This window comes from Bufo bufo, chromosome 3 (assembly GCF_905171765.1).
Source record: "Bufo bufo chromosome 3, aBufBuf1.1, whole genome shotgun sequence".
NCBI lineage: Eukaryota > Metazoa > Chordata > Amphibia > Anura > Bufonidae > Bufo > Bufo bufo.
In genome coordinates, this window is record NC_053391.1 from 590671542 (window position 1) to 590686364 (window position 14823).

Here is a 14823-nt window from a genome sequence, read left to right on the forward strand (position 1 = left end):
AGTGTTAGATCAGGGGCCGGAATTCATTTGAAGGAAATGTGTCACTAAAAATGTTATCTGCCAGTTAAAAGCAGATAGTAGGACATATCCATATATCTAATTTATTTTTATTTTCTGATTGCAGATTTTTTAAATTCTATTTCCTGAGCATGATTATGGGGGCGGACATCTTTCCTGAGCTGTTCTTAACATAATTTACAAAGCATTAAGAACATTGCTTTACGGCAGCCACATGGGCCATAGACGCAGTGGTCAGGAGAGGACCTCACTGGGAGAGTTTTCTAGGCATGCTCTGTGACCTGTGCAGAGGACATTGTACAAGGAAGGAATAGATAAGCTCTGACTGAATGGTGGATCCTGTCTTATCTATACACAGAGGTGACATCTCCTTATTACAAGCAGGTATAACCAGAGGAGCACCGGCAATGAGGCAAGGTGAGGCGATTGCCTCAGGCAGCGCCAGATTGGGACAAGTGGGGGCAGCGGAAGTGCCATGGGCATTGAATGCTTCATGGTGGAAGCGCTCATCTCTGCATATTCAACTGTATCGCCGTCCTCTGCTTGTAGCCCACCAGAAGCCGGTGTCATCATCACGCTGCCTGAGTCGGGCTGCATACAGCTCAGGACACAGACCGGATGAGGTGTCTCCTGCACTGCATCGCTGACAGTAGAATGGAGGTATGGGTACTTTCACACTAGCGTTATTCTTTTCCGGCATTGAGTTCCGTCCTAGGGACACAATACCGTAAAAAAAACTGATCAGTTTTATCCCCATGCATTCTGAATGGAGAGCAATCCGTTCAGGATGCATCAGGATGTCTTCAGTTCAGTCTTTTTGCCTTTTCAGGACGGAGATAATACCGCAACATGCTGCGGTTTTATCTCTGTCCAGAATTCCGGTACACTTGCCGGAATACCGAATGCGGCATTTTTTCCCATTGAAATGCATTAATGCCGGATCCGGCCACGAGTGTTCCGGCAAAACGGATCCAACATTGCGATCTGCGCATGCTCAGACTGAAAAAAAAAATAAAAAAAATAAATGCCAGATCTGTTTTTTCCGGATGACACCGGAGAGACGGATCCGGCATTACAATGCATTTGTCTGACAAACGCCATCAGTTGGCATACGTCTTGACGGATCCGGCAGGCAGTTCCGGCGACGAACTGCCTGCCGGAATCCTCTGTCGCAAGTGTGAAAGTACCCTTAGCATTTGAGTTTATTATTTTTATTTGGCATCATGATGTTGGCCCCCAATTGGGGGGAAGGTCTTCATTTTATAACTGGGGAAGCCGTATGGAGACATTGAGAGCTGTAAAAGGGAGCATTTTTGTACTAGCACACATTGTAAGGGTCCATTCACACGTCCGCAAAATGGGTCCGCATCCGTTCCGCAATTTTGCGGAACAGGTGTGGACCCATTCATTTTCAATGGGGCACGAATGTGCTGTCCGCATCCGTATTTGCGGATCCGCACTTCCGCATCCGCACTTCCGTTCCGCAAAAAAATAGAACATGTCCTATTCTTGTCTGCAATTGCGTTCAAGAAAAGGCATTTTCTATGAGAGTGCCGGCGATGTGCGGTCCACAAAATGCAGAACGCACATTGCCGGTGTCCGCAAAACACTTACGGACGTGTGAATGGACCCTAATGGGGATTATTTTACTGGCAAACATAAGGGACCATTTGTATGCTCTGGCACACATTATATGGGGTATTTTTTTGTATAGGCACACATTATAGTGGGCTTTATAACTACTGGGGAACTACGTGGAACATGATTACTAGTATGGGCACTAGAGGGTATTATTACTTCTGGGGCAAAATGAGGAACATTGTCACTATTGGGGGCACTGTTACCACATAGTGCACACTGGCAAAGAATTATTTGTGGGATTTTGGGAGGACTGCTACATCGGGAGGCACCCTGGCACAGTATCAGCTTAGCACAATTATTTTTGGAGGACACTATGTTTACAGCACTATTAGTGTCAGGGGCGGTATTTGCTGGGCAAAGTTATTTTGTAGGGTGTCTGTTTCTGCAGTATAGTATTGGGGAGCACTGCGGGCACAGTATTAGGGGTGGCAGGATGGGTGTTCAGATGGTGGGGAGGAGGATGGAAAAGTAGGAAACTAAGGCTACTTTCACACTAGCGTTCGGGGCTCCGCTTGTGAGCTCCGTTTGAAGGCTCTCACAAGCGGCCCCGAACGCATCCGTCCAGCCCTAATGCATTCTGAGTGGATGCGGATCCGCTCAGAATGCATCAGTCTGGCGGCGTTCAGCCTCCGCTCCGCTCAGCAGGCGGACACCTGAACGCTGCTTGCAGCGTTCGGGTGTCCGCCTGGCCGTGCGGAGGCAAACGGATCCGTCCAGACTTACAATGTAAGTCAATGGGGACAGATCCGTTTGAAGATGACACAATATGGCTAAATTTTCGGACGGATCCGTCCCCATTGACTTTCAATGTAAAGTCTGGACGGATCCGCTCAGGCTACTTTCACACTTAGAAATTTTTCTAAGTTATAATGCAGACGGATCCGTTCTGAACGGATGCGAACGTCTGCATTATAGGAGCGGATCTGTCTGTGCAGACACCAGACAGACCCGCTCTGAACGCTAGTGTGAAAGTAGCCTAAGATGTCTGGGAACCAAACTCTGCAGAGACAAGAAACGGCTGAAAGAAATCATCATGGCGGTCTGGTAACATAGTAACATAGTACATAAGGCCGAAAAAAGACATCTATCTATCCAGTTCGGCCTGTTATCCTGCAAGTTGATCCAGAGGAAGGCAAAAAACCCTGTGAGGTAGAAGCCAATTTTCTCCACTTTAGGGGAATAAAAAATTCCTTCCCGACTCCAATCAGGCAATCAGAATAACTCCCTGGATCAACGACCCCTTTCTAGTAGCTATAGCCTGTAATATTATTACACTCCAGAAATACATCCAGGCCCCTCTTGAACTCTTTTAGTGAACTCACCATCACCACCCCCTCAGGCAGAGAGTTCCATAGTCTCACTGCTCTTACCGTAAAGAATCCTTTTCTATGTTTGTGTACAAACCTTCTTTCCTCCAGACGCAGAGGATGTCCCCTCGTCACAGTCACAGTCCTGGGGATAAATAGATGATGGGATAGATCTCTGTACTGACCCCTGATATATTTATACATAGTAATTTGATCTCCCCTCAGTCGTCTTTTTTTCTAAAGTGAATAACCCTAATTTTGATAATCTTTCAGGGTACTGTAGTTGCCCCATTCCAGTTATTCCTTTAGTTGCCCTCCTCTGGACCCACTCCAGCTCTGCTATGTCTGCCTTGTTCACAGGAGCCCAGAACTGTACACAGTACTCCATGTGTGGTCTGACTAATGATTTGTAAAGTGGTAGGACTATGTTCTCATCACGGGCATCTATGCCCCTTCTGATGCAACCCATTATCTTATTGGCCTTGGCAGCAGCTGCCTGACATTGGTTTCTACAGCTTAGTTTGCTGTTTATTAAAATTCCTAGATCCTTTTCCATGGTCTCAATGGAGAAGATAAGGAAAGAAAACATCTACCTTAGAGGTGACCTCACTGGATGTAAGAGGCATGTGGCGGGATTGGAATTCATGGGTTTTGTTTAAATATAGACATGGAAAATTAAAAACATCAATAATTCTTTAAAAATATGTTACACATAAAAATGTGATTCTGAGGACACTTTCCCTTACACATAACCTTTTATTTCTACCCACTCTGATGCCCATCTGTGTGCCAGTCATTAGTTTTCATAATGATTTGAGTTGATTTTACCTCAGGACAGACCACTGCCACTTTTTATTATTATTATTATTCTCCTAAAGTTCTCCTCATAATTCATTTAAAAAACTCCCAAAAAATACAAATGATGTGAACAAGAAACTGATGAGAAGCCAGCGCCAGCTCCTGCTCTCTGCGGTGTCTATCAGCCGCGCTCTTCTCCGCCGCGCCCTCCCCCCGCCGCTCAGTGTCAGCTCTTCCCTCCGCCCCCCTCCGCTCCGCATCTCCAGAGATGTGAATGGTCGCCGCTCTCCTCCTCAGGCACATACACACACTGCGGTCCGGAGGAGCAGCAGCAGCAGCGGGCGCAGGGGGTGACACCGGGCAGCAAGCCGACACCGGGCACTGTGCTGGACTTCGGGGACCAACTGGGACTCCGGGAGCTTCCCCCGGGACTTGCAACAAGTGAGAGCGGAGGCGGAACCCTTGGAGACATGTCCCAATCAGCGACACGGCGGCTACAGCGCGGAGCTGCCCTCCAGCTCCATCCAGGTACCGGACCCCGCACACCGTGTGTACAGCGGCATACCCGATTACCTGCTGCAGGCATGCCACACAGACATGACATACTATATACATACATGCCACATAGACATGACATACTATATACATACATGCCACACAGACATGACATACTATATACATACATGCCACAGACATGACATACTATATACATACATGCCACATACACATAGACATGACATACTATATACATACATGCCACATACACATAGACATGACATACTATATACATACATGCCACACACACACACACATAGACGTGACATACTATATACATACATGCTGCATACAGACACATAGACCTGATATCCTATAGAAGAAGTTCAGTGTACAAACATGCTACATACAGATACATAGACTTAACATACTATAGACGTGCAATGCACATACATGCTGCATACAGACACTAGTTGTAGACATACCTTTACATGCTCTATATTGGTAAGGAACGCACTATGGACCCAATGTACACATTGCGGCAGGCATACTGTACATACTACATACCTGCAGGCTCACCTACCTGCCCCATCCAAATACAGCACATACAAGTGTATCTCTATATACCTACGTTAATACTATACCTACCTGCATATTACATGTATACATGCCCTGCCTGTACTTACCTACCGTGTCCAGGTCCCTATACGTCTACATTTCAGGAATATCTAATATATAGATTTCCTCTACACGCAGCACATAATTACTGTATATATATATATACCGTTACCTTTCCCATCCATATGGATCACCGTAGTCATACATCTGTACGGTTTCTATCACTTGCTGCACAGCTTCCATGCCCACCTATATACGGTACATTGTCCTCCTGCTGCACACAGTCACTTGCTGCTTCCAGGCTTTACGTGGTTTCTCCATGCGTCGTCATGTGGCCGACTCTGTCCCATGTCCTAATCTGGACAATCTAACAATGATGGGGACGGTGACAAAAGCATAGAAATCTGTGTGGGACGTATATCAGACCTGCTTCCAAATCATTCTCATCCCCCGGTCACTGTCATCAGAGTGAGAGCCTCGTCCTGTGGACAATGCAGATGTTGTGTGGTGCAGGTTATTTTATTATAGGTTTCCCAACGGAGGGTCCTGTTCCTGCCAGTACGGATTTGTGGGTATCTGACTTGTCCAGTCTGTGTGTCCGTGGCCACCTTCACCTTTCGGAGGGTCATCTCCTGAGAATATCATACTTACAATTAGCGTCAGCGCCATACATTGAGATGATTGATAAATGTATGGTCCTATACCACTGTCACCTATAGCGTTAGAAACCAGCGCCTTGTTTCCCCGTACATCATTTTGTGCCCATATCTTAGTCTAAAGCAAGAGCCGACAGTGTGGCGTAATGTTAGGCATAATGCAGGCGCCAGCGCGTTTCAGTATAAGATTCCTGGAATCAGGGTCTTGTGTGTGTCTGGTATCAGTAGGAAAGGCTTCTGCCGTCACAATGTATACACAGTCTGATGTAGGGGAGTTGCGTTTTCATTCCTTATTTTACATAGGACTGCAGGTAAACCTACTGCAATCACAGTTCTTAGCAGTTACGGTTTTACCTCTGCTACATGTGTTTGTACAGTGAAGGCGAGCAACATGCCCCTGTGAACGTCCAGGGCAAACTTTAAAATGCCAAGCAATGACAGCGTCGCCGTTTATTAGATGTAGAAGGACAGACTTGGCATCTTTCTAATATTAGAGAAGGGATGGCACTGCGCTCATTAGTAGATGTCCCCAGGTTGGCAGATGCCCATTCCTTTTCTGCATCAGGATTGTTTTCATCTAAAACCCGGTCAAAGAAATTCGCTGATGAGTTTATTTTAATGAAATTGGGCAGCTGAAATCAATGTGAGGGACACACGGTGACAGATTGGACTTGGCACAGAGCTGGCGGTTTGTGTGTTGGTTAGGACCTCTGGCAGTATCTGAGCCCAGTGTGTACAGGCACCAGCAGACTCCTCCGTCCGGGGAGCAGCGTTCATGTCGTGTTGCTTTGGCTGACCCATTGGCATGAGTGACAGAGATGCCTGGCAGCTGCTTAACCCTTTATGGGATATAACAGTCTAGCAACTTTTCAGCATCACTTACGTCAGTGGCTCAGAAATTGTCCTGTATTTACTGGCATCCATATTTTCCTTAGGCTCCTTTCACACTGGCGTTTCTGGGTCCGCCTGTGAGATCCGTTTCAGGGCTCTCACAAGCGGCCCAAGACGGATCAGTTCAGCCCCAATGCATTCTGAATGGATAAGGATCCGTTCCAGAATGCATCAGTTTGGCTGCGTTTGGTCTCCGTTCCGCAGCTTGCAGCGTTTTGGTGTCCGCCTGACGATACGGAGCCAAACGGATCCGTCATGACTTACAATGTAAGTCAATGGGGACGAATCCATTTTCACTGACACAATATGGTGCAATTGAAAACGGATCCGTCCCCCATTGACTTTCAATGTAAGCCAGGACGGATCCGTTTTGAAAGAATAATGCAAACGGATCCGTTCTGAACGGATACAAGCGTTTGCATTATCGGTGTGGATCTGTCTGTGCAGATACAAGACGGATCCGCACCGAACGCAGGTGTGAAAGTAGCCTTATCTGAGCAGAGGACCTTCTTCGATATGTTTGGGGAGTTTGTCACATGATGTTTGGTGAACTGTTTAAGCAAAGTTTTTTCTGGCCACTCTTCCGTACTCTGTGGAGTGTACGTCTTAGGCCGCATGCACACGACCGTATGTATTTTGCGTTCCACAACAAATAGATCCGCAAAAAATATGGATGACGTCCGTGTGCATTCCCTATTTTGCAGAACGGAACAGCTGTTCTGCTGGACCCTAATAGAACAGTCCTATCCTTGTCCGTAATACGGAAACGGAACGCACACGGAGTAACTTCCATTTTTTTTTTGCGGACCCATTGAAATGAATGCTTCCACAAAAACTGAACGGACACTGAAATAAAATACGTTCGTGTGCATGAGCCCTTATAATGATCCTATGGATAGATACTTTCATCTCTGCTCTGGATTTTTGGAGCTCCTTCAGTGTTATCGTTGGTGACTCTCTGATGAATGCCCTCCTTGTCCGATCTGTGAGGTTTGTTGGGTGGCTTTTTCTAGTCAGATTTGCAGTTGTGCCATATTTTTAATTTAATGGTTCTTTGTGGGATAAAACTACAAACGTTCGCCCCAGACGAAGCGTCAAGCGAAACCCGAGTTGGGTATGAACACCAGGCTATGCAGCGTTGTTTAAAGGCATTTTAAGCAACTTGGCTTGTGAGTATAATAAATTGTCCATTTTACCTTTTGTGGCGGTACTTCACTATTGCGTAAGTCCCTTTTGAAGGTATATACAATCTACCAGGAGGGTAAAAGCGAATGTGAAGATCCATATGTCACTGCATTCGGAAAGTGCACTAGAATCCTACTGGGAGAGGCTGTCCCGTGATGAAAAGTTAAGCAGCGCGGTCCTCCATATAAAACGTAAAACTACAAACACATATAATAACTACCATACGATACGTATAAATAAAATATAAATCTTTATTAATACATCAATAATAATAAAATAGTGTCAGAATGGATACATAGAGAATGATAAAAACGTACAAAACCACCTCACTGGTGATGCTAGTAACAAAAGGATATACAAAAGGATTTCAGTAACACAACTGGGGTACAAAAACCTGGTGGACGACCACAGGAAGGTACTGTACCTTAAAGCGGTTCTGCAGTTTGTATAAACTGATGATCTATCCTCTGGATAGATCATCAGCATCTGATCGGCGGGGGTCCGACACCTGGGACCCCCGGCGATCAGCTGTTTGAGAAGGCAGCGGCGCTCCGTGTGAATGAGGCATTAGTAGCATCAACAGGGAGGTGGTTTTGTATGTTTTTATCATACGAAAATTAGCAAAATTTGTCTCATGTTAAAGTTTCACAAAACTTGCAACTTTCCCCCTTTTATACTGTGCTGTCCTTTTTTTTTTAAAAAACCCCAAAAAACTGAACAGGCTGTGAGAGGATGGTCGTGGGGCCTGCTATACAACCAAGCAAGTTTAGCTATGCTTGTGCCAGAAAACCGCCATAAATTACACCAGAACTCTATGCCTGCTTCTCTCTGTTGTAGATTTAATTTCTGGTGCATGGACTTACTTAAAATGAGACAGCATTATTAAAGGAATTTTTGGGGAAGTATGGATGACCTATCCGTATTTGTTATTTTTAGGATAGGTCATCAATATCAGGTCGGCAGTTGTCTGACTCCAGCACTTTGCTGATCAGCATTTTTCAGGGACTCCGATGCCAGAAACAGGTCCCCAAGCTACACAGCTCCGTTCACTATGTAGAGACCAGGCTGGTTACTGCAGTGCTGCTCACTTTAATCTTGGTGCATCTTACGCCCACTTATTTTTGTATTAAGAATGGCATAAGAATTGGCTGTCCTAATAAATTTCCCATAGTGCCCGCGGAACCCAGAACAACCCCAGTAACACCACAACGGTGCCGCTGGAAATGCTGTATTGCCTTATGCCTACAGCCATAGTGTAGATCCATGTTGCATGGATCTGTGTTACGGTCACATAACCTTTCCATAACTTTCCACCATATATCTTACGGTGAGTTTTATTTTTGGACAAAATAATATTTTTTCTCAAGCCCCTTTATCTTGGTATACTTCCACAGAAGCATTGCTTTTTTAAGGAATTACATTTTCTCAAGTAGGCACAATGCACCACCACATGTTGTGCGTAGAGGTAGATACGCTAGACTTGTAAACCCTACATTTATTAGCGTAGCATTTGCACCAGAATACTTTCTATTATTTTGGCAGTATTGTATTTTATTTGGTTTGCAGAGTGCTGTTGCATTGTATATTTTTTTGCCTTTGTGCTTTCAGCCATGGCAACGCGCACCTGTGCACTGGATGTGCTGACTGACCCCCAATTTTCCTTGCAGTTTGTATTGGAGTTGTGGCTGACTCTGTTGGTCGTGCACTCCTGATTAACCTGTCTGCCCTATAGGCTGATTTTAATTAGTATAGCTATAAAGCTGTAGCCCACTCTCCCTGTATGTATTGGAGGCCATTTGGCACCAGGTAAGGTGGAATACAGAGTGGGCTCAGCATGCTAGTGGAACCTGCATTCCTTGAACAAAATGGAGGCCGGCACCAAAGAGGTATTATATAGTGTGGGTTCGGGATGCATGAGGAGCCTGCATCCCCTGAATATAACGGAGGCCATTATGGCACCATAAGAGGCATATTATAACGTGGGCTCGGCATTCATGTGGAACCTGCATTCCCTGAATGTAATGGAGGCCAGTATGGCACCAGTTAATGTGATATTTAGTGTTAGGTTCCCGTCTTACTGAGATCGCCTTGACGTTTGGCAGACGGGCCCAAATAATTTTGTACAAAATGATTTGCCAAGCATCTCAAATTTATTAGCGTAGCATTTGCACCAGAATACTCTGTATTATTTTGGCATTATTGTACTTTATTTGGTTTGCAGAGTGCTGTTGCATTCTACATTTTATTATGCACCTGAAGAGAAATGTGATAAAGAGTTAGAACTTATAGCTTTTCTACCCAAATTCTGGCTTCTAAATTTTCTAAGGAGCGTTTTGCCAGTGATTAAAGAGGTTGTCTAGGCTACAGATTTTGATGACCTATTCTCAGGACGAGTCATCTATATGAGATCGGTAGGGGTCCAACACCTGTTTTGGGCAACCCCTGTGCCGGAAAGTATATACTGCATTGAAAAGTAGAAAAAAGTTTCATACACTGTAGTTTCTGGCACTGGCATACTGCAGCACCTCAACATGGCCATGACCCTGTGTATGGAGCTGTCTGTTTCCAGCTAATTGGACCCCCACTGATCTAATAATGATGACCTATCCTGAGGATAGGTCGTCAATATCTGTAGCCTGGACAACCCTTTTAATGACTTGATGTATTGGTGATCTCATTGACACAGTGGACATATTTACTGTTGGCTTTGTAGGACAAAGTTCTGGTGCTTCTAGGTGGTATAGACTTAGACTTGACAGCCTTGAAGCCATTTATCATTCAGCACTCTTATCAATCTGGCACATCTTTAGACTGGATTGACAAGAGGGAAGGGTTCCTCTCCTGGAGGAGACCACTGCTATTACATGTCATGATCTCCTCCTCAGTATGAGGATGAGCGATCGTTATGTCATCTCTCGTCCCCATACTGAATCATTGTTTGCCGGCAGCAGGTCGTGATTCCACAGCAAGATGAATGAGCGTTTGCTTGTTCATCGGGTAATCGTCGGCAGTATTACACTGGGAGATCATTGCTAACAAGCGCTCGTATGAACGCTTGTTAGAGATGATGTCCCAGTGTAATACTGCCGCCTATTACCCGATGAACAAGCAAACGCTCATTCATCTTGCCGTGCAAGATTATCTGCCCGTGTAAGATAAGCTTAAGTTTACACTGTCTTAAATGTTAGATAGACTTCATTTGCCTTACTTTGACATGGAGGAAGACTGTGGTCACTGGTGATATTCTGCTCTTGACTAATAAGTTCTGTACAGCAAAAAATTATATCTTGCATTATTGACACTTAGGGAACAAACAACACTTGTCACTCCATGTCACAGAGAAGAACCAAAGGCAACGTGTGGACTCCACCAGGCAACTCATATCTCAGCTTCCAGGACTCTTCTGAGTGTGACTATTGGGAGGGGTAATATTAAGGGTAACTACAGTTAACTGAATGACTAGGTCTTCAGTAGTGTTAGATTTAAAAAATAATGGAGCATTGCTCATCTCGTATTCGGAGGCTGAAGGGTGGGAATGAGGAGCAGACGTGCTTCTGTGGGGGAGAAGCGTCATTAGAAAACACCTCAGGCTGCGAGTATGGGATAAGGAAACTCCTTTCTGAAGCACAGGGACACAGCGGAGCAGTTATCTCAGCTGTCATCTGCACATAATATACAGCTTCACAGTGCTGAGACCGGCAGACTTTACATAGGGCTCTGGGCTCTGCTTTCTCACACCGGCCGTCCTGCAGTGTCACGTCCAGAACGGATTTTATGATCATAAGTCTAAGAGCCTAGCTCCTTCACTGATTGTCCCCTAGACTAAACGAGCCATTCTAAATAATTAAAGGCATTTAAGAGTTTTTTTGTAATAACATGTTTTTTCAGTATTTTCATTCTTATCTTTTCCGGAGAACCCCTTTAAGATGGTGTAACTTGTGGAAGCCTGCAACATACGGGGCAAACCTAGAAACCCTATGCTAAATTTTCTTTGGAGTGAATCTTAGCACCCGAGTACAGTGCTAACTACTCAACCACTCTTTCCCCTTAGGGAACAACCTCATGGTCAGCTTTCTGCATGCAGATTTGGAAGCCAAAACCAGGAACGAATTAAAAAAGAGGAGAATTCCTATCTGTCCTGTATATTTTTGTCACGCTTCGGTGTGGGAGGGAAACACCACACCGAGCATAGAAGGGAAGGGGAAAACAGGGAATCAGGCCTGAAAACTAGGGAAGGAATATGGGCACCTCCATAGGTGAGTTCATACGCAGGAATACCTAGAGTCCTATCTAGCCCTATGGGACCCTGGAACTAATGTCAGGGACGAGACTACCTGTTTCTCTAAAAGGAAGGACGAACAGGAGTCTACTACAGGCCTAATACAAACAATAGGGAAATGCAACACACAGAACCCAAACAAAATACAAAAGGGAAAGGAAAGACTTAACTTCAAAGAGGCTATGGAACCACAAACAATCCACAGGCACAAAAGCTATAAACCGCACAGCATAGTGGGAGAAGCAACTATAAATAAGGAAGGTTAAATGACCACATAAGCAACACCTGGAGACAAGGGGTGTGTGCCATTACCAGAAACAACACAGACACCTATTGATCCACAAGGAAAACCTGTGAGATCAAACCACGTGTTGCCAGTCTCACAGATTTACTGCCACTCACTGTCGCCGGGACGTCCATATGTCTTGGTACGTCCGTGACAGTACCCCGCCTTCTACGGGTGACATTCGTGTGAGACCTGTGAAAAGCTTTCACCAAACGACTGGCATTCACGTCAGGTGCCGGTACCCACATCCTCTCCTCTGGTCCATAACCCTTCCAGTGAACAAGATACTGAAGAGATCTACGGAGAACTCGAGAGTCAATTATCTTGGAGATCTGAAATTCCAAACTACCGTCCACCATGACAGGAGCGGGTGTTAAGGAAGACAGCTCCAAAGGTTCAACATATTTCTTCAACAAAGATTTTTGAAACACATTATGAATTTTCAGGGCCTGAGGAAGTTCAAGACGAAAAGCTACAGGATTAATAATGGCAGTGATCTTATATGGACCAATAAACCTTGGACGCAACTTCCAAGATTGTACCTTTAACTTAATGTTTCTTGTGGACAGCCACACAGAATCACCCTTTCTTAGATCTGGACCATTAATACGTGTCCTGTCAGCCACATATTTATACTTGTTGCCCATATTCATCAAGTTATCTTTTATTTTCCGCCATATAGATGACAATGATGATGAAAAACGTTCTTCCTCAGGGATACCAGAAGTATCTGAACCAGAAATTGTATCAAACTGCGGGTGAAACCCATATGCCCCAAAAAACGGCGACCTACCAGTGGACTCCTGTCTACGATTATTTATGGCAAACTCTGCCAAAGACAAAAACAAAGACCACTCCTCCTGGTTCTCAGAGACAAAACATTTCAAGTAAGTCTCCGGACTCTGATTAGTGTGCTCCGTCTGTCCGTTCGACTGAGGATGAAAAGCTGAAGAAAAGGACAGTTGTACCCCCAGTCGAGTACAGAATGCCTTCCAGAATCTGGAAACAAACTGAGTCCCACGATCCGAGACCACGTCAGAAGTAATTCCATGGAGTTTCACAATGTTGTGAACAAACACTTGTGCAAGTGTTTTAGCATTAGGTAGGCAACGCTATAAAGTGCACCATTTTACTAAAGCGATCAACTACCACCAGAATAACAGTCTTTCCTGAAGAATTAGGTAGATCAGTGATAAAATCCATGGATAAGTGAGTCCATGGTCTGGATGGGATGGACAATGGAAGTAGAGATCCGGAAGGCCGAATATGTGTCACCTTAGCACGTGCACAGGTACTACAGGCTGACACATAGTCCTCAACACACTTACGCAAGCCTGGCCACCAGAATCTACGATAGAGGTTGGCAGTGGATCTGCTCCCAGGGTGTCCCGTAAGAACCGTACAGTGATGTTCCTCAAACACCTTGTTACGCAATTCCGGTGGCACAAATAGTTTCCCAGAGGGACAAGAATCCGGTGCGTCTCCCTGGGCCTCTAACACCTTCACCTTTAGGTCAGGGTAAAGAGCGGATATCACCACCCCTTCTGACAGTATAGTACTCGGATTTTCAAAATCACCACCTCAGGGAGAACTACGTGACAAGGCATCTGCCTTGACGTTCTTAACCCCAGGACGATAGGTGACAGTGGAATTGAATCTGGTGAAAAACAAAGATCATCTGGCCTGCCTCGGGTTTAGTCGACTCCAGGTAAGCCAGGTTTTTGTGATCAGTGAACATCGCGATCGGATGAATCACCCCTTCCAACCAATGACGGCATTCCTCAAAAGCCAACTTAATGGCCAGTAACGCTCTGTTACCCACATCATAATTTCTCTCTGCGGAGGAGAGTTTTTTTTAGAGAAAAAGGCACATGGACGCCATTTACCAGGTGACAGGCCCTGCAATAAAACTGCTCCTACCCCCACCTCGGACGTGTCTACTTCCACAATGAAAGGCTCTGATACTTCCAGCTGCACCAATATAGGGGCAGAAGAGAAGCATTCCTTAAATGCAGAAAAGGCTTGCAACGCCGAATCAGACCTGAAACATCTGTCCCTTTCTTAGTCATGTCAGTTAAGGGTTTTACTATTATCGAATAGTTCTGAATAAATTTTCGATAATAGTTGGTGAACCCCAAAAACCGCGTAAGAGCCTTCAGATTTTTGGGTCAATCCCAGTCCAATACAGCATGGACTTTCTCTGGATCCATTCGAAAACCCGAAGATGACAGCAGGTAACCCAAAAACTGCACCTCGTGTACAGCAAAAACACAATTCTCTAATTTTGCGTATAATTTATTATCTCTTAGGATCTGTAACACCTGTCTAACATGATCCTGATGTATCTCCGCGTCTGGATAATAAATTAGAATGTCATCCAAATACACGACTACAAACCTCCCCACAAGGTGATGAAAAATGTCATTCACAAAATGCTGGAAAACCGCAGGAGCATTGGTCAACCCAAAAGGCATGACCAGGTTCTCAAAGTGCCCCTCAGAAGTATTAAAAGCCATCTCCCATTCACCCCCTTCCTTGATCCTAACCAGATTATATGCCCCCCTTCAGTCCAACTTGGGGAACACCTTGGCACCAACTGTGGAATGCACAGCACTATGAAGTGCCTTTTGCGCTGTGGCATTAAAATAA

The 14823-nt window shown here is 45.1% G+C and overlaps 1 protein-coding gene across 3 annotated transcripts in view; it reads left to right on the top strand.

Moving 5' to 3' along the window:
• Window positions 1-4100: 4100 nt before the first annotated feature.
• The window catches only part of PDE1B (phosphodiesterase 1B), a 382256-nt gene continuing 371533 nt past the window's right edge, over window positions 4101-14823 (top strand). For all 3 annotated transcript variants that reach the window (XM_040425861.1, XM_040425860.1, XM_040425863.1), the window contains exon 1: window positions 4101-4292. In XM_040425861.1, the coding sequence (XP_040281795.1) occupies window positions 4235-4292 (58 nt within the window). In that variant the 5' untranslated portion in view covers window positions 4101-4234. The remainder of the gene's footprint in view (window positions 4293-14823) is intronic.